This window comes from Amblyraja radiata, chromosome 18 (assembly GCF_010909765.2).
Source record: "Amblyraja radiata isolate CabotCenter1 chromosome 18, sAmbRad1.1.pri, whole genome shotgun sequence".
Lineage (NCBI taxonomy): Eukaryota > Metazoa > Chordata > Chondrichthyes > Rajiformes > Rajidae > Amblyraja > Amblyraja radiata.
In genome coordinates this window covers 13,220,365-13,243,754 of record NC_045973.1, presented here as the reverse complement: position 1 = coordinate 13,243,754, position 23,390 = coordinate 13,220,365, and the positions used below count along the sequence as shown (strand labels likewise).

General features: G+C 41.0%; 1 protein-coding gene across 6 annotated transcripts in view; it reads left to right on the top strand.

Annotated features, from left to right (window-relative positions):
- cntn3 (contactin 3) overlaps positions 1-23,390 on the top strand; it is a 1,582,783-nt gene that overhangs the window by 1,093,762 nt on the left and 465,631 nt on the right. For all 6 annotated transcript variants that reach the window (XM_033036732.1, XM_033036731.1, XM_033036727.1 and 3 more), the window contains one exon: positions 8,920-9,015. In XM_033036732.1, the coding sequence (XP_032892623.1) occupies positions 8,920-9,015 (96 nt within the window). The remainder of the gene's footprint in view (positions 1-8,919; positions 9,016-23,390) is intronic.

Genomic DNA, 23,390 nt, shown 5'->3' with positions numbered 1-23,390 from the left:
AAAGTGCATATCCAGTTGCCTCAGAAAGGCACTGATTGGTTCTGTTTCTGTCATCCTAACAGACAGTAAATTCCAGATGGTGGCTATTCTCTGAGTAAAATCCTTTGCCCTTGACTCCCCCTGTATGTTTATATCTGTTTCTCCACCCTTCTATGTGCCCCATTACTTGAACTCTCTGCTCATGGGAACCACTTAATTCTCTACCAGATGGGAACATGCCATAATTTTTAAGATATGAACATCTCAATCAAATAACTCTCAATCAAATACTTATGCAGCATAACACCACACCTTTCTCTTGCCCTATAACTGAAGCATGACGCTTGGAGTTAACCCAAATAAGTGCACATTGATACGGTTTTCTGAACTGAAAAAAACACTACCAAACTCAGGTTTATTTATCAAATGCATCTTTATCAGTGTGCAATCTATTTTTCTTACATATCCTAATATATTCCCATGTAACATCCACTTGTGAGCATTTTATTCAAGGCACTGCTCATAAAGATAGCAAAAAGCACCATGCACAACTAAACACTGTAATACCGAATACAACACTGCTACCACCATTAGCTGCAATTAATTGCCAGGACTAGTGGGTCCGTTGTGAACTCTGCCGTAAGGCCAGATTTTTTTGCTGAAAAATTACTACTGATCCTCAAGGCCGTAATCACATCTGAAAGTTTATCATGTTAAATCCTGACTACTTCCCTATGACTTCATGCAAAACTCATACACTTCAGTGCTGGCCAGCAAGGTAAACCAACTGTTGACATGGACAATCCATGTAGCCCAATACATTACTGTTTTTTTCTTTTTTCTCCACATAATAAAAAGATGGAGCATTGCTTCCATCAAGGATTGTGGCACTGAGAAAAACAGTCACAATGGAAAAATCTGACTGCTGGTTCTAATATCAAGACAACCAATTAACATTAAAAATTGAAATTAAAATTAAAATTGTATGTATTTTAAACTTCTAATAGCTATATACTCAACTCCTTTGAAAGTATTAAGTGTTTTCAAGCATGATGTGTAAGTAAATGATTCCTACTCTTTCTTTAATAGGCTAATGTGCCAAAATAGCAAAGGAAATATTCCACTTGACAATCCTGATAACGTTGAATCTTTTCTGGAGTATAATTTGAAGAGTGTCTACCACCCAAATAACTATCATTCAGGTCTAATCTTTGAAGATTGATATTGGCAGGTCATCTGGAAGTGGTTATAACTCAGCCAAACCTCCCCCTCGATGGAATTGCATTTCCAGCAGGATTTCTAGCAAGAGAATCATGGCAGAGATCTCCGATTTGCTGTCCTTTGAATGAAAAATGCTTTGGCTAAATTTAGTTCATGATTCAAAGCAGCAGCAAAGCAGATGCTGGAGATCAAACCCGGGACCTGTCTGGCACAGGTAGTTCAATGATTCACTGGGTAAACTCCCAGAGCAATCAACATAATTGGACAGCTTCACCAAATATTATTGTAACGTGCAGGTTTTCAGATTAGTCCTGGGTCATGCACTGGACTGTAAATGAACATCTCTTTTGCTTCCCCTCGAAGAAATACCAATTGGGAGGTTCATCCTGCAATCTCAACGAAGTAAAATCAAAAAAGATATTTCTTCATGTTGTGGAGCACTCCTTGCAATCTGTACATAGCCATCTTCTTTATACAATTGTTTTTCTGTGTTGACTTTCATAAAGTCTGTTTCTGGATTCTGATATTCTGCTCACCTTCTGCATGAGAATGGCTGCATTGGATAATAGATGAGATGGTGAAGAAGGTTGGCATCTTGAAAAGGACCTAGTCCAGTGCAAACATTTCTCCCCTTTTCATTTTTGATTGAGTGCCTCAAGTTCAGTGCATTTCAGATGGATCTTCTAATTATGGAAATTCTACGTATCGACTTGTTGCTACTATTTTACATGGTGTTGCGAGTGGAGCAGACTGGAATGACTGATGATTGTAAATGCCCAGGTCTCAGGATGTATCACACCCTTGTGTTGTAATTTGGTTAAGTAAGAGATACAATCAAAGAATCACGGGAAAATTGCAACATAGACAGTGTCCATTGAGCCCCTTGATTCATACGCCAGATGCATTCAAGAGCAATTCAGATACTTCCACTCTTTCATCATCTTCCCACAACCTTGTAAAATCTTCTTTCAAGTATTTATCGAGTTACCTTTTGTATGTTGCAACTGAATCTGCCTCTACTCTTCCTGGCAGTGCATTCCAGGCCCCAACCACTCACTGCATAAAATAGCTTTCCTGTCTCACTCTTGGAGCTTTTGCCAATGTATCTAATTAATTAATTCTAATTCCTCCAGTTCTTGACCTTTATACAAATAGGAATAGCTCATCTCCAACTACACTATTTAGAGCCTTCATGATTTTAAATACCTCAATCACATTCCAATCTACAACATTGCATCATAGAAAGTGTCCATTCAAATCTATCTGGGGAATGGAAGATCTTTATCCTTGGAATTATTATCGTAATGGATTTCTATTGCATTTTCTGAACCCGGTCACTGGGCTGCATTGGATATAAGACTCCCATATGGAGACGTGTCTGAAATTGTCAGTGTTTTCAAGGCAGATTCATTCACCATTTCCTCAGCTACATCTTTGGACTGTTAACTCCTCTCTGCGGTTGAATTTTTTTTCACACATCATGTGCCAGAAAGGGTGCCCTCCTTTTATAATGTGATGTCACAATAGGCTGCACTAATCATTTTGACTTGAGACAATAAATCCAACTGAAATGAAACTTGCAGAACTCCCCATGCAACAAAGCGGGAAGATTTTGTGATTGCATATTTTTTTTTTTTTTCTTTATTTATATAGCACATTTTTAGTCAACTTGCATTGACCCCAAAGTGCTTCACATAATTACATCCACACACACAGGCAAAGGTGGGTGAAGTGTCTTGCCCAAGGACACAACGACAGTATGCACTCCAAGCGGGATTCGAACCAGCTACCTTCCGGTTGCCAGCCGAACACTTAGCCCATTGTGCCATCTGTCGTCCCTCTCTAGTGGGATGGAAGTATGGAAGTGAAAGCTCTGTTACCGTGCTCTACATGCAAATGATTCAATGGTATAGAAACTGATGGTAACTTAGTAGTCTGGTGGATGTTAAGATAGCAGGTGAAATTTCAAGGCCAAATCCTGAATGCTTTGTGTAGAAAGGAACTGCAGATGCTGGTTTAAACCAAAGATGACACAAAAAGTTGGAGTAACTCAGCAGGACAGGCAGCAACTAGAGAGAAGGAATTGGTGATGTTTTGGGTTGGGATCGTCTCGACCCGAAACATCACCCATTTCTTCTCCCCTGAGATGCTGCCTGTCCCACTGAGTTACTCCAGCTTTCTGTGCCTTTCCTGGATGCTTTGAGAACACGGATTCACAAAGAGAGGAAAATATTTTGGTGAACCGCAGGGATTCCGTGAGCCAGCAACTGTTTCACAATATGGTGTGTTAATTAATGGCGTACCACTGAGCCTTCCTCGTCATTGCTGGGACTTCAACCAGGCTAGCTGGAAGAAGTATCTGCTGAACTACTATCAACACATCATCTTCCCTGCCAGCGGACCCAGCACATTTGGCCACCGCTCCAGCACCACCAGCAATGCCCACCACTCCGTCCCTCACCCACGCTTTGGAAAATCTGGCTGTGCAGCTTCTTCCTGTGTACAGGCAGAGGTTGAAGTGTGTGGCATCAGCAAAAGAGCACGATGAATTGCTGGTCAGTGGAGGTAAAGGAGCGGCTATGGGACCACTTCAAATCAGTGGACTGGGCTACGTTCACGGTTTCATCGGCGGTCGTCGCCGGCTTCATAATGAAAAGCCTGGACGAGTGGGTGCCCACAAACACATTCCGAGTATTCCCCACACGGAAGGCCCAGATGAACCAGGAGATTTTTAATCTGCAGAAGGCGAGATCCGTGGCGTTTAGAACCCAGCCCACCCTTGTCTCATTATGAATTGAAGCCACACATGTTTGAAATAGAACTGCTACATGAGTATTTGCTATTTTATATTTTTAATTTGGTTTAGAGATACCTTGTGGGAGAAGGCCCTTCAACCCACTGAGTCCACGCCAACCAGTGATCCCTGTACACTCGCGCTATCTGACACTCTAGGGACAATTTACAATTCCATCAAAGCCAATTAACGCAAAAACGTGTACGTCTTTGAAATGTGGGAGGAAACCAAAGCACCCAGAGAAAACCAACTCCATCAGAGGGAGAACGTACAAACTCCATGCTGGCAGCATCCGTAGTCAGGATCGAACCTGGGTCTCTGGCGCTGTAAGGCAGCAACTCTACCGCTGCACCACCGTGCCACCCGTAATGTTCGATATATTTGATTATAATTTCTAATGAATTGGTTAAGTTATAATGTTTTCTGAATACACTGGTAAAATATTATATAATGTGACATCAGAAGAAAGAAAATCTTTAAAATATTTTAAATGTTGAAAAAAAAGCTCAGTATGTTGCCAATTTAATTACATTAAAGTTTTGGACAAAGTAAAATTTCTCAACTGAAAGTCAATGGATCAGTCTGACTAAATTATTTAAAACCTGCTTCCAAATTGGTAATTTAAACAGCTGCCAGCATTCCTGGAGAAAACCACTGTAGCTTTTGATAAGCTGTGTTTGCTTTTAAGTAATTAACAAATTAAAAAAGCTTCTCTTTGGTTCTCTTATGAGGTTTAGATGATCAGCATATGTCGACAGTGTAATAAAATATTCCATGTATATTTATGAGCATAGATATCACCATCTCTAAAATGTTGAAGCAACATTTTCTGTAATGAAATGAAATGCTTATTTGCAGTCATGTTATAGATTAATATTCATACAGTATTCTGTGCCAATGATCAAAGCTTAGTGCATCAGTACAGAACTCAAAATATCGTTGTTTGACTTGAGTTTCAGAATATGCCCTCTGAATAATTTAGCATTGTTCTATACATTGATTGAATGTTATCTGTGGAATTCTTTGCCACAGAGGGCTGTGGATGCCAAGTCAGTGGATATTTTTAAGGCAGAGATAGATAGATTCTTGATTAGTACAGGTGTCCGAGGTTATGGGGAGAAGGCAGGAGAATGGGGTTAGGAGGAAGAGATATATCGGCCATGATTGAATGGTGGAGTAGACTTGATGGGCCGAATGGCCTAATTCTACTCCTATTCCTTATGACCTTATACAGTGCATTCAGAAAGTATTCAGACCCCTTCACTTTTTCCACATTTTGTTACGTTACAGCCTTATTTTAAAATGGATTAAATTCTTTTTTTTTATCATCAATCTACACACAATACCCCAGAATGAAGAAGCAAAAACAGGTGTTTCGAAATGTTTGTAAAGTAATAAAAAAGAAATAATAGAAATATCACATTTACACAAGTATTCAGACCCTTTGCTATGACACTCAAAATTGAGCTTAGGTTCATCCTATTTACATTGATTATCCTTGAGATGTTTCTACAACTTGATTGAGTCCACCAGTGGTAAATTAAATTGATTGGACATGATTTGGAAAGGCACCGCCTGTCTATATAAGGTCCCACAGTTGACAATGCATGTCAGAGCAAAAGCCAAGCCATGAAGACAAAGGAATGGTCCGGTGACCTCTGAGACAGAATTGTGTTGAGACACAGATCTGGGGAAGGGTATAAAACAATCTCTGCAGCATTGCAGGTCCCAAAGAGCATAGTGGCCTTTATCATTCTTAAATGGAAGAAATTTGGAACCACCAGGACTCTTCGTCGAGCTGACTGCCAGACTAAACTAAGCAACTGGGGGAGAAGGGCCTTGGTCAGGGAGGTGACCAATAACCCAATGGACTCTGGCAGAGCTCCAGAATTTCTCTGTGGAGATGGGAGAACCTTCCAGAAGAACAACCATATCTGCAGCACTCCACCAATCAGACCATTATGGTAGAGTGGCCAGATGGAAGCCAATCCTCACATGACAGCCTGCTTGGAGTTTGCCAAAAGGCAAGAGAAACCGCTCATTGCTTGGCCAATACCATACCTACGGTGAAGCATGGTGGTGGTAGCATCATGCTGAGGGGATGTTTTTCAGCGGCAGGAACTGGGAGAATAGTCAGGATCGAAGGAAAGATGAATGGAGCAAAGTACAGTGAGATCCTTGATCAAAACCTGCTCCAGAGCGTGCTGGACCTCAGACTGGGGCAGTGGTTCACCTTCCAACAGGACAATGACCCTAAGCACACAGCCAAGACAACGCAGGAGTGGCTTCATGACAAGTCTGTGAATGACCTTGAATGGCCCAGTCAGAGCACGGACTTGAACCCGATTGAACATCTCTGAGGGACCTGAAAATAGTTGTGAATCAACGCTCCCCATTCAACCTGACCGAGCTTGAGAGGATCTGCCGAGAAGAATGGGAGAAATTACCCAAGTACAGATGTGCCAAGCTTGTAGAAAACTTGAGGCTGTAATCACTGCCAAAGATGCCTCAACAAAGTACTGAGTAAAGGGTCCGAGTACTTGTGTGGATGTGATATTTCAGTTATTTCTTTTTAATTACTTTGCATAAATTTCTAAACACCTGTTTTTGCTTTTTTATTATGGGGTATTGTATGTAGATTGATAATTTAAAAAATGAATTTAATCCATTTAGAATAAGGCTGTAACGTAACAAAATGGGGGAAAAGTGAAGGGGTCTGAATACTTTCTGAATGCACTGTATATTGTGGGCCGAAGGGCCTGTTCCTGTGCTATACTGTTCTATGTTCCATGTTTTAGGTCAACAGGGTCCTGAATAAAATTTAGCTCATGCATAAAGCAAACTATTGCAGAAAACGAAAATCTGGGGGGGGGGGGGGAAAGCAGATAATCAGCAAATTAGGCAGCATCCAGGGGAGAGATACACAATGAATGGAAGGTCATTAACCTGAAATTTGAACTCTCCCTTGGCTGAGTATATCCAACATTTTCTATTTTTATGCCTGGCTAGATTAACATCAGAGAAACATGTATTCCAGCACAAAGAAAGATTCCCAGCATAATCACTTTGCACCACTGGATCTCATGATTAATTAAAGACGTACAAACAGCTGAGAAGGACACTCAGCCAAAGTGAGTTCCTGTAAGTCTGTGTTGTGCTTCTCAGCAGCTGTTTGCTGGCTGTTCACTTTGGAGCTACCATGCCAGAGTCAGTTTTATTCAGTATCAAATATCTAAAGAAAATGTGCTCTTACTGCAGCAAGTGGGGTAATGTAGGGGATGGGGATAAGAATAACATGAAGGATGTAAAAACATGGAAAATGTGTGATTAAGTGAAAACTCAGGTGGGCACAGAATGGAATACTGAAATTATGAATATTCAGGTTAAATGCTGGAGAATTGTACACAATTATAAAATGTGTATTTCAATTTTCCAATTGCCCAGTGCCATAACTGTTATCAATGTAATAATTGTCATTTATTTAGATTATGTTAGGAAAACTCATTAAATATATTGTATTTTAAAAATATAAATCATTTGGATTAAACAGTCAATTTAAAAAAATTAGAACGTTACATAATAGGACATGAAGTACAGATGTCCTTTTTTTGCTATTTGAATAATTTTATAAGCATTGCATTCATAATTGTTTCTGGAGTGTTAGATACTGTAATCATACGCGTAATATAGTGTCCTCTATCCATTAACGTGATTACCTATCTGTTTATTTATCATGGTAATTAAGCTGAGTGGATGCATGGGTTGTCATTTTACAGCTTTTGCCCCCATCCCCTGAGTTAATAAATGTAAAGCCTTTCTGCTCCCGTACTTTAGCTATTGTGTACCCAGTTCAGGCGCAGGAAATAGTAAAATATTCTGGAGACTCTGGACATTAATTTGGGTCCCCAAGTTACATTTTTGACAGTAATGCAAAGAGATAGTGTGAAAAGAGGAAGCACAAAATTCAGCCTTCTTATGAGTCGGGTGACATCATTGTTTTGAATTGACTAAAGAGTTTGTTGTATATCCAGACCTGTATGATTTTTTTTCTGTAATATCTTCTTTTTTTTATAAATGTAATTAGAATGAAGCCAGACATTGCTTTTGCCTCGTATATGTACATGAAGAGGTCATCCATTAGGAGCAGAACATATGAGTATTCTAGCAATTGTGTAGGATGGAACTGCAGATGCTGGTTTACACTGAAGATAAACATAAAATACTGGAATAACTCAGCAGCATCTCTGGAAAGAAGTAATGGGTGACGTTTCGGGTCGAGACTCTTCTTTGGACTGAGAGTCAGGGGAGAGGGAGACTAGGGATATGGAAGGGTAAGGTGTGAAAACGACAGATCAAACCAGACAATGATCAAGGAAAATGCAGAATTGTTCATTGTTAGCTGAGGGGAAGGCATACAATCAGTAGAATATAATCTATTTTTCAAGTATTCTCGCAATTGTTCAGGTCCTAGTGAGGAGCAATAGTAGCAATCCCACCATCAGCACCATCCAGCTAAAGAGTTCAATGTGAACCTTCTTCATGAAACATGGTTTATTTTTTGAGGTTTTTTGAAATTGCTGGTTACGCATAGGAATGTGAAACATAATATTTTTCAAAGAAGCAGCACATGTATATAATTTTGTTTTTGTCCTTTGTTTTTCACATGTTTATCAGGACAACTGACCATTGCTTTCAAAGGAACATGATCTGACATGAGGTAGTCACCAAATGCCAGAGTAACTCAGCGGGTGAGGCAGCATCTCTGGAGATAAGGAATGGGCGACGTTTTGGGTCGAGACCCTTCTTTAGACTGACCTGCTGAGTTACTCCAGCATTTTGTGTCTACCTTCGATTTAAACCAGCATCTGCAGTTCTTTCTTACACGTGATCTGATATAATAGCTCTTCTACTTTTCTTTCACGCAGATCTTGAAAACTTCAAAGGGAAATCGAGAAATAACGTGTCCGTCCGAGAGGGGCAAGGCGTTGTGTTGCTTTGTGGTGCTCCATCACATTCTACAGGTAGACCTTGTATTTCACTTGCTGACAGATTGTTTTATGTGATGCCACAGAATAAGTCTGACATTTCAGAATTGTTTGTAACATAAGTGCACAGTTCTGAGTTCAGGGATTGGCCTGAAAGTCAGAATGACACTGCTTATAAAATACATTGTAAATTTTATTCAAAGTGCTCTGTGTATTCAAATAATCCAATGTTTTCCCAGCAATTCAACTTGAAGACGTGGGTAAGGTCAAAGCAGAGGATGCTCAAGGAAATGTAGAATGGTTCATTGTTAGTTGAGGGGAAGATGACAACGAGGCATACAATCAGTAAAATAGAATCTATTTTCTAAATATTCCAGCAATTGTTCAGGCCCTAGTAAGGAGCAATAATAGCAACCCCACCATCTTATTGCATTAGAATTTCATTTGATTTAAGTTAAACTTGTAGATACAATAGTTGTATGGCTTGCTACATCAAGAAGTGGTGAAGTTCACAAGGTCTAATGTTTTCCATGAAAAGTCACCCTTGACTAAACTAATCTGAACAAAATCTTTTCTCCCATATGCCACTGAAATTGGGTTTTGACTAATGGTTGAGGCCAGTTACAGGGAGAGAATTAATATGTTTCTTATCTATAATGCACCATCGACTACACGATTTATTGATGATGGTCTCAAACATTTCTGGTTCTTGAGGTGGGTCAACACAGCAAATCAAGGATTTCTCAAAGGTGTCCAAGGTTGCAGTGCACCAATAAAGAAGGCAATCAAATGGATTTCTTCAATTTTTACTTATGTTGATGTCAAGAAATTCAAGGAAACATCTTGCCTGGGACCTGTGGTGGAGAATTAGTTCATTTCGGAGCCTTTTGGGATTAAACTACTGATCTCTCTTGAAATAGGAATGCTAAATAAGGTGGTGAGCACAGACACAAATAGCCACTTAGGATTTTTCCATTGTGGTGATAATAGAGATCTTGCTGAAGCCTGGTGCCTAAAAGGTGTTGAGGATAGAAACATGAACATAAGATAAAAATGATCAATATTGGTTAGGAAAAACATTGGAGAGAAAGGAAGTCTTCGAGATCAAGAACTGAAAAAAAGGAAGTTTATAGTGGACCTCAGGTTGATAATACGTAAGGATCAATGTGAATGTAGGAATCTCAGAGCAGGTGAAAAATTAAATACCAAAGGCAAAGTAGACAACGAAAGTGTGGTGCTGCCATCATTACATATAACTCAAAATCTTTCTATTATATTCTATTCATAACAAAAATCCATTGAATGGAAGGCTTGAGAAAAAAGGTCTGAAATAGTCTTGGCCAAATGTGCAGGAGATTTGACTAAGATACCAGATGAGTATTCTACACCTCTTTTCCAAGAAAAAAAACTATTGTCATGGTATTCATTGTACTTAGAAGGCTGCCTGTAAGTAAAGGAGATAAGTCTTTCGATTTTGTTGGAATGTACCATAGGTTACTGAGCGATTTTAGTATCCCATGATTAAAGGCCACTTATGGCCGGTTCTCACAGTGCGACCTGACGCAAGATGTCACGAGAGTGAAGTGGTTGTGGTCCAGCACGAGTTCCGCACGATATAACGGGGGGTAGATAAAGAGTTCCCACGGTACTCGGCAATTCTGTCATTTGTGCGAGTGACTTGTCCGTCTCCCGATCTTTCCCGTTAATCGTGAATGAACATCGTGGACTGTAGTGTAGTTAATCACGTGGCACAAATGATATCACTGTTTTTCACATACTATATAAATATCCTCCATTCGTAGAATTGGCTCATTTGCAGACATGCCTATACAAAGTTGGTTCGAGTACAGGCTGGTTGTTATTCTCATTGACGCGCTGTATGCATTAGCGCAACATGTGCATCGAAAACGCTTGCGTGAAGGCAGAAGGGTGAGATTAATTAAAAAGAGAATTAGGAGGAAGTCTCACTGGGTTAAGCCCATGTTTCAACGGAGACCTCAATTAAGACAATATGAGCAACTGCTTAATGTGCTGTGCGAAGAGGATAAAAGTGCATTCAAAAACTTTGTCAGAATTTCACCCGAGCTCTTTAATGAGTTAAAGAATAATTTGGGACCTCTGCTGAAGAAGACTGACACTGTAATGAGAAAGGCACTGGAACCAGGGTTGCGCATAGCAATCATCCTCCGCTACTTGGCCTCAGGCGATTCTTATAAAAGTCTATCTTACAACTTTCTTGTCGCCACCAACAGCATCTGTGGTATTGTCCGAGAAACCTGTGAGGCGATCATCCAATTTTATTCAGCTGAAGTGATGGAATGCCCCAGTACACCAGATGCATGGAAGAGAGTTACACTGGGGTTTGAAAACAGGTGGAATTTTGCTCACACATATGGGGCTTTGGATGGCAAGCATGTGGCAATTCGTAAATTATTTCATGTGGCTCAAATTATTTCAATTACAAGAAATTCCACTTAATTGTACTCATGGCGGTGGTTGATTATAACTACGACTTCCTGTATGTGGATGTGGGCACACCTGGAAGTGTTGGTGATGGCCGGATTTGGAAAGAAACCTGGCTTGGAAAGAAAATGGAATGTGGAACAGCAGGCATGCCTGATCCAGAACCTCTGTCAGGAGAAGACAGCCCGGACATCCCATATGCGATGGTTGCTGATGAAGCCTTTGCACTACGGCCCTGGATTATGAAGCCATATCCACAGAGGAATCTAACTAGGGAACAGAGGATCTTCAATTACAGGCTGTCAAGGGCCAGGAGGGTAGTAGAAAATTATTTTGGCATCTTGGCAAACAGATTTAGATGCTTGCTCAAGACAATGGAGCAGAGGCCCAAGAATGTGGAGAGTATAGTATATGCAGCATGTGTTCTGCACAACCTGATCCGAATGAGAGGTGCAGCTGCTGGATCAGCAACATCTATCCAGGACGGTGACATAGTGGACAGTGACACAGGGGACGTAACACTAGGTGCTTGGAGAAGTGATGCGAACAAGTTGAAAATGGTCTCACTGCAGCGTTTGAAAGGTAACTTGGGCACATCCAGTGTGAAAGAGCAAAGAGACCATCTCTGCGCTTACTACAATTCACAATTGGGGAGTGTGCCGTGGCAGGACAGCTATATTGATGGGTAGCCGACCACAGGAACACTACTGCATGTTATAAGCTGACTTCCTAGTGTTGTCCTCTGAAAAGTGCTTCCTATAAGATGTTCGTCCGCAAAACCTGCCGTTTAGAACATTGCATTGTCCCTTTAAATGCCTGAGTTCACGCTTGTAGCGGAGGTTGATGGATATAATGTGTTTTAAATAATCTCGCGTGCCTCATTTGTTGTATTTCGTGTTTGCGAGGCCCTTTTACAGACAAATGTTTTGTGTGATGCATCTCCTCTCAATATGTGACAGAATTCGTCTTCTTATATTGTCAAATAGGAATAAAGACTTTGTATCACATTTACCGTGCTGATTGTCTTATTTCATTTTCTACCAAGAGGTGAAGAACACGTTTAAATAGCTGGACATTTCAGGGTCCTGCACACTCAAAAATGTAAATGAGTGAAAATGTGATTATATCACCTCCATTAAGGTATTTTGTGTTTCAGCATGAGAGGGATTATAACATTAGAGACATTCATCTTGTAGTGATGTATTAATGACGATTTGCAGACATCAAGCTGATAGTAAAAAATAAATTTATTTAGCAGTGAGGTAAACAAGCAATGACAATCAAAATGCTGAGGTAAAAGCTTTATCACACTTCAGTATATAATAAAATGTGGAGCCACCAACAGAAAAAAAAAATGCACAAGAGTAAAGGATCACCCTCTCCCTGCTCCAAGGAGCCCACAGGCAGTGGTATCTCTGGCATCTCCTCTTGCCTCTCCACCTGTCTCTCTTGCTGAGTTTCCTCCTCATTTACCTGCATGGCTAAAAACTTTCTGACTTTCTTTGACCCCTTTCTTTGCGCTTTTCTGAGAGGCATCTCTGCAAGTCTTTTTACTGTGAAAAAGATTCTCGAACAATGACAATTAGGTGGGACGTACTCGATGGACACATGGTCCATTGGCGATATTGAGACCACCTTTTTTACTCACCTTATGTCCCTTCTGTCAAGCTCCAGGGTTTACCGTTCGCAGGAGTTCCCACGGTACCCGCAAGAGTCATTACGGATATCGCACGAATATCGCACTGGCATCTGCGTTCATACAATGTTGCAACGCTGCTCAAGTCACTCTTGGAGAAATTCAAAAAATTTTGAATTTTCTCCCGACCTTACAAATTTACACGACTACCTGCCGTTAGAGCCACAGAGGTCCTCGGTGGTCCACGAATGCCGTACTGCTATCGCAGAAGGTTCCCACGATGTTAAACTCTTGTTAAGTCTTGCTTTAGGTCGCACCGTGAGAAAGCCCTTTAAGTTTGGCTTCAGTTTTTAAAAAAAACATCTAGAAATAAGAGAGCTCTGTTTTCCACTGCTGATAGATTTCTAACAATCCCTTAATGCACAAAGACTTCATATTGTAAAGTGGTTTTATCGTTTTCTTGTAGGCAGCTTATCTTATCCTGTCATGTATATAGCAGTACTACAATGTGGTTCGTGAAAAGATCCGGGGTGGGGGTATTGTCAGGATCTTTGAAAGTACTGGTCACCAACCAGGATGGACATTTTTGCAAAGCTTCTGGCAAGACCCTCAAAAGACCATTGCAGCTTATAATAATATTGTCTGGACCTTGAGTCTGTAATAAAGTTTATTATTATTTATTATTATTATTATTAATAATAAAACTCATTTATAACAGGAGGTTTGCTGTTTAGAAGCAAACTCTCTCTTTTTATGAAGGAAAGGAATCTGACATTTTGAGTTGAGACCTATCTTCAGTCTGACATTATTTATTCCTTTTCTCCAGAGATGCTTCCTGATCTACTGAAATACTCTCACGTTTTGTATCAATCTTCAGTTTAAACCAACATCTGCAATTCCTTCCTACACACTCTCTCTTTTTATGGTCATATCTACATGAGTGGTAGCTGTCCACAAAGCCACTAAATTCATCTTTGAGAAAGCAAGACAGCAGAAAATTGTGTCCTTACTAAGTGATTTACGCTGAGGCCTGGAGTGATTTTACAACCTATGCTATCATGTGTATCCTGAGAGACTTCATTCTGAAGTTCTCAAGGAGTGTTTTCCTTCATCCCCCACCTTAATGAACATCACCTCATACACCTCAGTCCTGAGAGTTGGTTGTAAACATATCATGTGGATGCACCAAACATATGTCTTTCTACCAGGAAAAAATGGCAGCATTCATGATATTGCTGTTATTCTGATTTATATAATAATATATCTTTGCACCAGTTCTTCCTTACTTATAGGCAGAAGGATTGGTGCTTGTCTTAATCATGAGCCTTATGACAGAGGCCCTTCAATATCATGGGGTTGTTACAGCACACAAATAAGACAATTAGTGCATTGAGTCCATCCTTGCACTTTGTGGAGAAATCTTGCTAACCTAACTTCCTTGCTCTTTCTCATGACCTGCAAATAATTTCCCTTATGTACCTATCTACTTCCCATACAAAATCCCTGCCTGAATCATTTTCCATCATCCTTACTGTCAGTGAGTTCCAATTCATAATACTCTCTGCATTAAAATATTTTCCCTCACACTTGCCCTGATTTCTTGGCCTTTCTCTTTAAATCTCTATGCTTTGTTCCTTAAACCATTTGCTGATGGTATCATTCACTGTCTATGTGCACTCTCTAAATATATGATAATCTGGTATACATCTATCAATTTTTCTTTTACTCCAAGGAGATGGATCAATGTGCTCTTTTATGAGTAGGATGCTTATGCTATATCCTTTTAGGGCAGTTTCACACAGGCTCTTTAGATGGGACTTGACATCAGCAGGACATTTGCGTCAATATCTGACTTGTGCCATGCGATGATAATGAATGAAGGAGTCCCATAAATACAAAGCACAAAAAAATAAGATCAAAACAGCCATCTGTATCCCTTCAGAAAACTAGATGCCTTTCTTAACCTTCCTTTATATTTATGAGCAGCCAAGAAAGTGTTACACACTATGTAATTCTATTAGGTCTCCAACTGTACAGTAAGCATGTAAGCTTCAAAAAAAAAAATATCTCTTAGGATATTTACAAGGGCATGCAGGTCCCATCTCTTAATGTTCCTTATTGTGATCTGACTGCTTTTGTATATAATTACATGTTTTTCCCAATACTTTTTTTTGTGTGCAGTTTCCACCTCTTCTCCTGGTATTTACAATACAATACAATACAAATTTATTGTCATTTGAGCCCCAGTGAGACTCAAACAAAATTTCGTTTCCACAGCCATACAAACAAAGACAATGTCCTACAGACATACACACAATTAAATTCACACAAACATCCATCACAGTGAACCCACTGTGATGGAAGGCAAAGTATTTTCTCTCCAAGCCCCAGGCGGGTGATGATAAGTCCCACGGCCATTTTAGGCCGCGCGGGGCGATTTACGGCCCCGCTCCCGGTCTGAAAGTACAAGGTTGGAACCCCCACGGGCGCTGGTGAGTCCCACGGCCATGAAGCCGCGCCAGGTGATGTACGGTCCCGGTCCGGGTCGTTCCAACCCCGCGACACGGGCTGGAGAAGTCGCGTTGCGGGAGCTCCGGGAAGCGGTCATCTTCCATCACAGCCTCTTGCAGGTACAGGCACTGCCCGACTTCCGTAATAGGTGATTTACATAAACTCACACTAGCTAAGCAATTGTTTAAGCTCAGAAAAGCCCATGTGGTCTCCGCTTTGGAGCTCCCCCATGGTCTCTGCATGGAAGCTCCCCCATGGTCTCCCTATCAAATAGTAAATCTATACATGCGCAGTAGTACTTATGTTTCCGACTTATGTAACCTCTGACTTTTTCAGTTTATTTTGGTTTAGTTTAGTGATAATGTTACCTTCGGCCCACAGAGTCCGCACTGACCAGCAATCTCCGCACATTAACACTACCGACACACACTCGGGGCAATTTTATATTTATACTAAGCCAATTAACCTACAAACCCGTATGGCTTCAGAGTATGGGTGAAAAACAAAGACCTCGGAGAAAACCCACGCAGGTCACGGGGAGAACACAAAACTCCATACAGACAAGAACCCATAATCTGGATCAAACCCGTGTCTCTGGTGCTGTAAGGCAGTTGCTCTACCACTGTGCCTCCATGCTGCCGCATGTGCAAGGATCTGCAGATTGTAACCTTACATAAGTCGTGGAGAGTCTGTATATTATTCCTTTTCCCAATCCCCCAACTCCATACATACACCCTTGCTCCCGTCCTCGGACATATTGCTAATCTCTCCTCCCCATTGCATGGACATTTTCCAGTGGTCTCGCTTTCCTCCAATCATGTGCTGTTTAGGGAACAGCTTCTACAACTTTACAGACTTAATTTTAACGCTTCAATTATACATGCAGCACAGGATGATTTACTTTGGCTGTCTAACGCTGAAATTTACTACAATCTGTGTCATGAACTCTGTTTGAACTGCGCAAAGGGACCATCAGAATTTCAGGCCACCGATTCCTTGCCTCAAACCTATTGTTGCAACAGATTTGGTTGTTTGCTGCAACTTGGGTAGAACTGGAACCTGATCTATTAAATAATTTATGCAGTTCTCATAAATACTTTAGTAATCTGCAGTAGTTAAAGAGTGTAGAGGCTGTCTTTTTTTCCATTGTGGTCTTCAGTAAACTAAATTTTGCTGGAAAATAATGAAGATCAGGAGAGCGAGAAAATTATCTTTGTTTTAAAACTGGCCTGTGCTATGAATCTTTCAAAGTCTTCCACAATTATAATTGAACACGTTGAGCTATCCATATATCTTTGGCATGGAAATGTATGCAAATACATGCAACAACTGTGAGCTACTGCAATAGCAAGATTTAAATAAAACCTACAAATATCTTTCATTCGTAATATTGGATAGAAAGATTCATGATGTTGACACTCACCTCTATTAATAAAACTTTTAATTCCAGGCCATTTTCTTGTATGTTCTTGTTCAACAAAATCACGTGTTTATATTATGTGAGAAGTATATCATCTGATAATGTGCTGTCAAATGCTTTATATTAGCATTTGATCATTTCAAATTGTAATTATTTTTGTTATAATTTTGGTTTTCCTCTAACATTATGGTGGACATTTAGATTTTTGAAGGAAGCTTATGGCTTTGGGTGATATGTTCTCAGTAAAAAGCACGGGCTCCATTATGTTTTTATTTCTAAAGAAATTGACTTTGTGGTATCTGACAGCTTAATGTTACACCTTCGTGCATATCTAAAATTCCAGATTGAAACCTCACTGGAAAGCTGATTAACTAATTTAAGACGGGGTAAATCAGCAAACGGATTCATTGACCTGGCAGTTCTTGGCTCCTGATGTGAAATTGGCAATCGTTTTGTGACTTAGCAACAATTCACAGACTGCAATGTGCATAGTTAATAAGTTCCAAGATAAGAGACAGCTTCAAATCACTGCAGCAGGGTGAGGAATGGCGTGCCAATGAAGTGCACTTTGATTGAACGTGGATCTGATCTGGTATCACCGGTCGCCAAATGTGAAATATCAAGTCTCTGGTGCAGGCATTGATGCAATGGGCTTCCTTTGTTGCAGGAACTTGTAAAGAGAAAAGTGTTGAAAGTGATCGTTCCTCATGTTCTCATTCAATTTTGACAAATTATATTAGATTCCAACTGTTTATATTTCATGAATACCTCCATGTTAATAAGGGTGGGTATTAGAATAAAGTAGAAATCGCAGCAGTAAGGGTGGCCTCATTATGTGGAACGAGGTGACCTGCCAGCAGAGAGGAGAGCGAGTAGGGGAATTTAACATGCCACAAGCATGTCAAGGGGCTTTCATCTTCATCATCTTCACTTTTTTCAAGCAGCAAGTACCCACTATCTTTTTGTTTGTATTTTCAAATACAGCAGCAAAGCGATGGGGAAAATGAGGCGAGATAGTCAGAGCATTCTATTAAATTATACCTTAAATCTATATTATCGTGTTTTGTGCTCTGTCGATGTTTTTCTGAGAGCGTTGGAAGTTTTGTACTAGCTTGGCAGAGGCATTAATCCAATAACATTTTTGAACATGTCTAAAAAGAATAGTTTGTACTGTCGCTAAGAGTATGCATTACTTACCAGGAAAATTAAGATGAATGTTTGTATGATTTGAATGCTGCTATTTGCTCATATTGATTGTGCTTGATTATTAATAAAATACAAATAACTGCAGATAGAAACACAGGTGCAGGAGGAGGCCATTCGACCCATCAAGCCAACGGCACCATTCAATATGATCATGGCTGTTCATCCATAATCAGTATCCCATTCCTGCTTTTTCCATACTTGTGCATGGCAATAAACTCAACTTGACTACCAGCCCAATAGAAAGCAAAACAACTGTAGATGCTGGAAATAAAAGAATGTGTTGGAAATATTCATCAGGTTGGAACATGGGACAACAGTTTGGATATCCCCATATCCCTTGATTCCATTCGCCGGAAGAGCTAAATCTAACTCTCTCTTGAATACATCCAGTGAATTGTCCTCCACTGCCTTCTGTGGCAGAGAATTCCACAGATTCACAACTCTCTGGGTGAAAAATGTTTTCCTCATCTTAGTCCTAAATGGACTACCCATTATTCTTAAACTGTAACCCCTGGTTCAGATTCAGATTCAATTTTAATTGTCATTGTCAGTGTACAGTACAGAGACAACGAAATGCATTTAGCATCTCCCTGGAAGAGCGACATAGCAAATGATTTAAATAAATAATAATGTGATAATAAGTGTCCGGGGGGTGGGGGGGTGATTGGCAGTCACCGAGGTACGTTGTTGAGTAGAGTGACAGCCGCCGGGAAGAAGCTGTTCCTGGACCTGCTGGTTCGGCAACGGAGAGACCTGTAGCGCCTCCCGGACACTTTCTGGACTCCCCCATCATCGGGAACATTTTTCATCCATCCAGCTTTCCAATCCCTTAATAATTTTATATGTTTCTATGAGATCCCCTCTGGTTTACAAAATAAAAAAGACACAAAGTGCTGGAATAACTCAGCGAATCAGACGGCATCTCTGGATAGGTGATGTTTCTGTTCAGGACCTTACTTTGGTCTGATTGTAGCGGGACAAACCCTGGCAAGTGATACAGTTGATGCAGGTGATGAGAGTTGTGGTTGTCAGATGGATGGACAAAGGCCAAAGATGAAAAGACAAAAGATAGTGAGAAAACAGGTATGAAATGTGAATCCAGTGGAAGTAATATAGGTGTTAGCGGAAAATGAGGTGAGATTGTTGGAGAAATGGGTACAAGTCCAGATGCACAGGGGGAAGAGGCGGGAATAAAAAGTCGGCAATTGTAGGTTGCATCCGAACAATTGCACAAAATAATTAATATTTTATAAATGGGTTATCACCGAATGATTTACAGATTACAAGCTACTTTTAATAATATGTTGTGCACAAAATACGTTCTTATTTTCTTGGCACCATCTGTAATGTTCTGTTTTGTAGGTAAATGATCATTGGCTTAGTTTGCTCAATCCAATGCTTGTGATTGATTGAATGCAATGCTGAAAAAACAAATCGTCAGCACCTTTCCTCTCTTTTTAAAATGGAGGAAGAAAAAATGCATCTTCAACCTGATTATTAAAAGAAGGACACCAATTTCATAAGCAATCACTTGCATTCTCTTTACAAAGATTATAGAATCAAGCACTGAAAGTAATCTAAGTTGGAAAGAATTTCTGTTGCTGTATATTATTGAAATAACTTAACAGACCTAGCAGCGCCTGTCAAGGCAAAGGGATGCATCGTGGCTTAGAGTACACAGGAAAGATAGCCAGCATATGCAATCAGAGATGAGTGGGAAGTAGGTTGAGATCTTTTTTTTAAATACTGTAAGTTAGGCAGATGAAGTCGGGTGGGAGAGGGGAGGAGAAAGTGTACAGTCATAAAATGTTAGGTGGTAGAAGAAACTAGATAAGGGAAGGTTGATGGGCAAATGGAACCAGGTTGTGGGGTTGGTGATGATGATGAGTGGGGAGTGTGTGGGGATGGACAAGGTAATCAAAAGGAAAGTGACCCTGGGTGGACTGGCATGGATGGGAGTGGAACACAGCAGTAGTGGGTTCATTCGTCTCATGAACAAGGAATGCCTTCTCCCTCCCTCCTGCCCCATTTTAGAAGTTAATATTGAGTTTAACAATTTCAGGTAACTCCTCTTTCTAACTTGGTTCTATCTGCCCATCATTTGTCGCTGATGTGGATCTATCTATCATCCACCCGTGTTTATTTCTATCTTTTCCCTTCCCTCCCCTCCCCAACCTGACTCCATCTGCCTCATTTATTCTTTCTAATGTTTACACCTATTGCTACCAGCCTTGGAGGGCATCTACCACACGCGGTGCCTCAGGAAGGCCCTCAGCATCCATAAGGACTCATCACACCCCTGCCATGGTCTGTTTCAACTACTTCCCTCCGGCAGACGTTACAAGGCCTTCTACGCCCGAACCTCTAGACTCAGGAACAGTTTTATCCCAAGAGCTATAGCGGCTCTGAACCGGCCCTAATGAGTTCCCCCCCACCCACCCCCTTTGGACAGTCTCCCTCAGATGGTCACGTCAATCAATTCAGCTTGCTTATTTATGTATTGTATTTATTTACCTTTCTTGTACATCAGTGGAGCTGCATACTAAATCTCGTTGCACTGACGTGCAATGACAATAAAAGATATATTATTATTATTATTGCTGACCAGCCTCTGGCATGACGCTCCCCTCACCTCTTCCCTTCTCTGGATCTATCTGCTCATCATCCCTTTCTTATCTGGATCTGCCCATCAACCGCCTGTCTCTGCTTCTACCCTTCCCCTTCTTTCCCCTACCTGACTGCATCTGCTGATTATTTTTATTTTTTCCTATGTCTCTTGGGTACACCTGTTGCCTATCATCCATTATCACACACCCTCCTCACCCCCTTCCCATCTGGCTTCATTTGCCCATCATCCCCTTCCTCTCATCTAGTTCTACCTATCACCTAGAAACCTCTGTATCCTGGCTATCTTTCCTCTATATTCTCAATCTTGATGCGAAGGCTCAATTTGAAATGTCAACCATTCCTTTGCCTCCTCAGGTGCTGCTTGACCTGCTGTGTTCTTCTTGTTTAGTTTTCCTTCAGGTTCAAGCATGAGCAGTGTCTTGTATCTCTACACAAACTAGTCACTGGCGTCCAAACTGATGTATTTAAAAGAGTAGTTATGAGAGTACTGTATTTCTTTTGTTATGTATGCTTCCAAATTGTCTTTGCCAAAGCATCACGTAACTGACATGTTGTTAGCAAAATTGAGGTCCTTGGGATTGAAAGAACAGTGACAGTGTAAACAGGCGGAGAAAGTAGACTGAAGCTTAATGATTGCTTTTCATAGATTGATAGTCTCCTGGGGCTAGTATTTTTCATGGATCGATATTCCTCTGGGGCTGATATCAGAACCATTTCCTGATTTATATTCAGCATATAATTGGGTAAAGGCATAATTCCTTAGTTCGCTTACAGTGTGAAACTTGGAAATATAACTCGCAGCAAAGAGAATAGCTGTCCATTTCACAAGAATGGACGCACATTAGTGTGATGGGCAGATGTGATAGAGAACATGTAATGCTGAGAAATGTGATATTTTTCGATGGGAAGGCCATTAGCCAATCTGAACAAAATATTACAGTTTTCCAGGAGATAGAGGGATAGGGGGCTATATGTCTATAATTCTGTGACGATGGTAGGATAAATTGATAAAGCTGTTTTAAAAAGGTTTATGGAATTATCTGTTGCACAAGATGCACAAGATGGTGGCGCTGGCTTAACAGCTGCGGCCCACCTGCAGTCCGTCTGTTTTTTTTTCTTTCTTTTTGTTCCTTGTCATGTTTTAGTTAATTTTGTTTTATTAAGTTGTGTATGTGTGTGGGTGGGGTGGGAGAAACATGTTTTGGTGTCTTCCTTCGGGGGATGCGACTTTTTTTTGGGTCGTATTCCCCGTCCCCGTCTGCACCAAGGCCTAATGGCGGAGCTGGCGGCATCGGAGCTGTAGCAGCGGCAGCAGCGGCAGCGGAGACCCAACTCGGCCCCGGAGCTGTAGCGGCGGCAGCAACGGCAGCGGAGACCCGACCCGGCCCCGAAGCTGTTGCGGAGGCAGTGGCAGCGGCAGCGGAGACCCTACTCGGCCCCGAAACTGTGGCGGCGGCAGCAGCGGCAGCAGAGACCCGACTCGGCCCCGAAGCTGTGGCGGAGGCAGCGGAGACCCGACTCGGCCCAGAAGCTGTGGCGGAGGCAGTGGCAGCGTAGACCTGACTCGGCCTCAGAGCTGTGACGGCGGCAGCGGCAACGGAGACACGACTCGGCCCCGGAACCGTGGTGGCGGCAGTGGAGACCCGACTCGGCCTCGGAGCTGTGGCGGCGGCAGCGACCACCCGCAGAGTTTGAACCGTCGCCTTGGCGCAGAGGGAGAACAAAGAGGGAAGAGACAGAGACTTTAAGATTTTGCCTTCCACCACAGTGAGGAGGTGTTTGGTGAACTCACTGTGGTGGATGTTAAACTTGTGTTGATTGTGTGTTTTTGTCATTTTTAAATTATATGTATGACTGCAGGGAAACAAAATTTCGTTCAGACCGAAAGGTCTGAATGACAATAAACTAATCTAATCTAATCTGTTGTGAAGATGCAGAGCATTAAAACAATGATGTTAGACTGAATCTTCATGAAGGCCTACTTCAGTATGTTGAATTCTAGCTATCATTCGTAAGGAAGGATATCAAATTATTGACATGATTTATTAGATTGTTACCAGTATCCATGGCCACATGTTACTTAACCTGAGATGATTAAGAGGATTTTTCACAGTGTTCATATCATACATAGTTATGTAGGTTAAATAACTGTTTCCAGTTACAATAGTACCTGTACCAGTAAACAAACGGCACATTTTAAGATGATTGAAAAAAGAACCAATACAGGTACATGATCAATTTTCCTGCAACATTGGTCACGGATGGGAATTTGCTGGATTATTCATATTGCTGGACCAACAAAGGTCATGTAATAATAATTCAACAATATACCTCTGACCCGCTAATTATACCCCTTCCATGTCTCTAAAGCACCATGGACTGCTAGAAACTTAAATAAAGAATTAACAATTAACAAAGAAATAAATCTTTCAGGACAGAAGCGCACATCACGAAAGAGCATGCACCTTATGTAATGATATTGTAATTTTGTCCGGATTAAAGAAAGTGCTGGAAAATCGGTGGTGGACATGTCGTAACAAAAGGTAT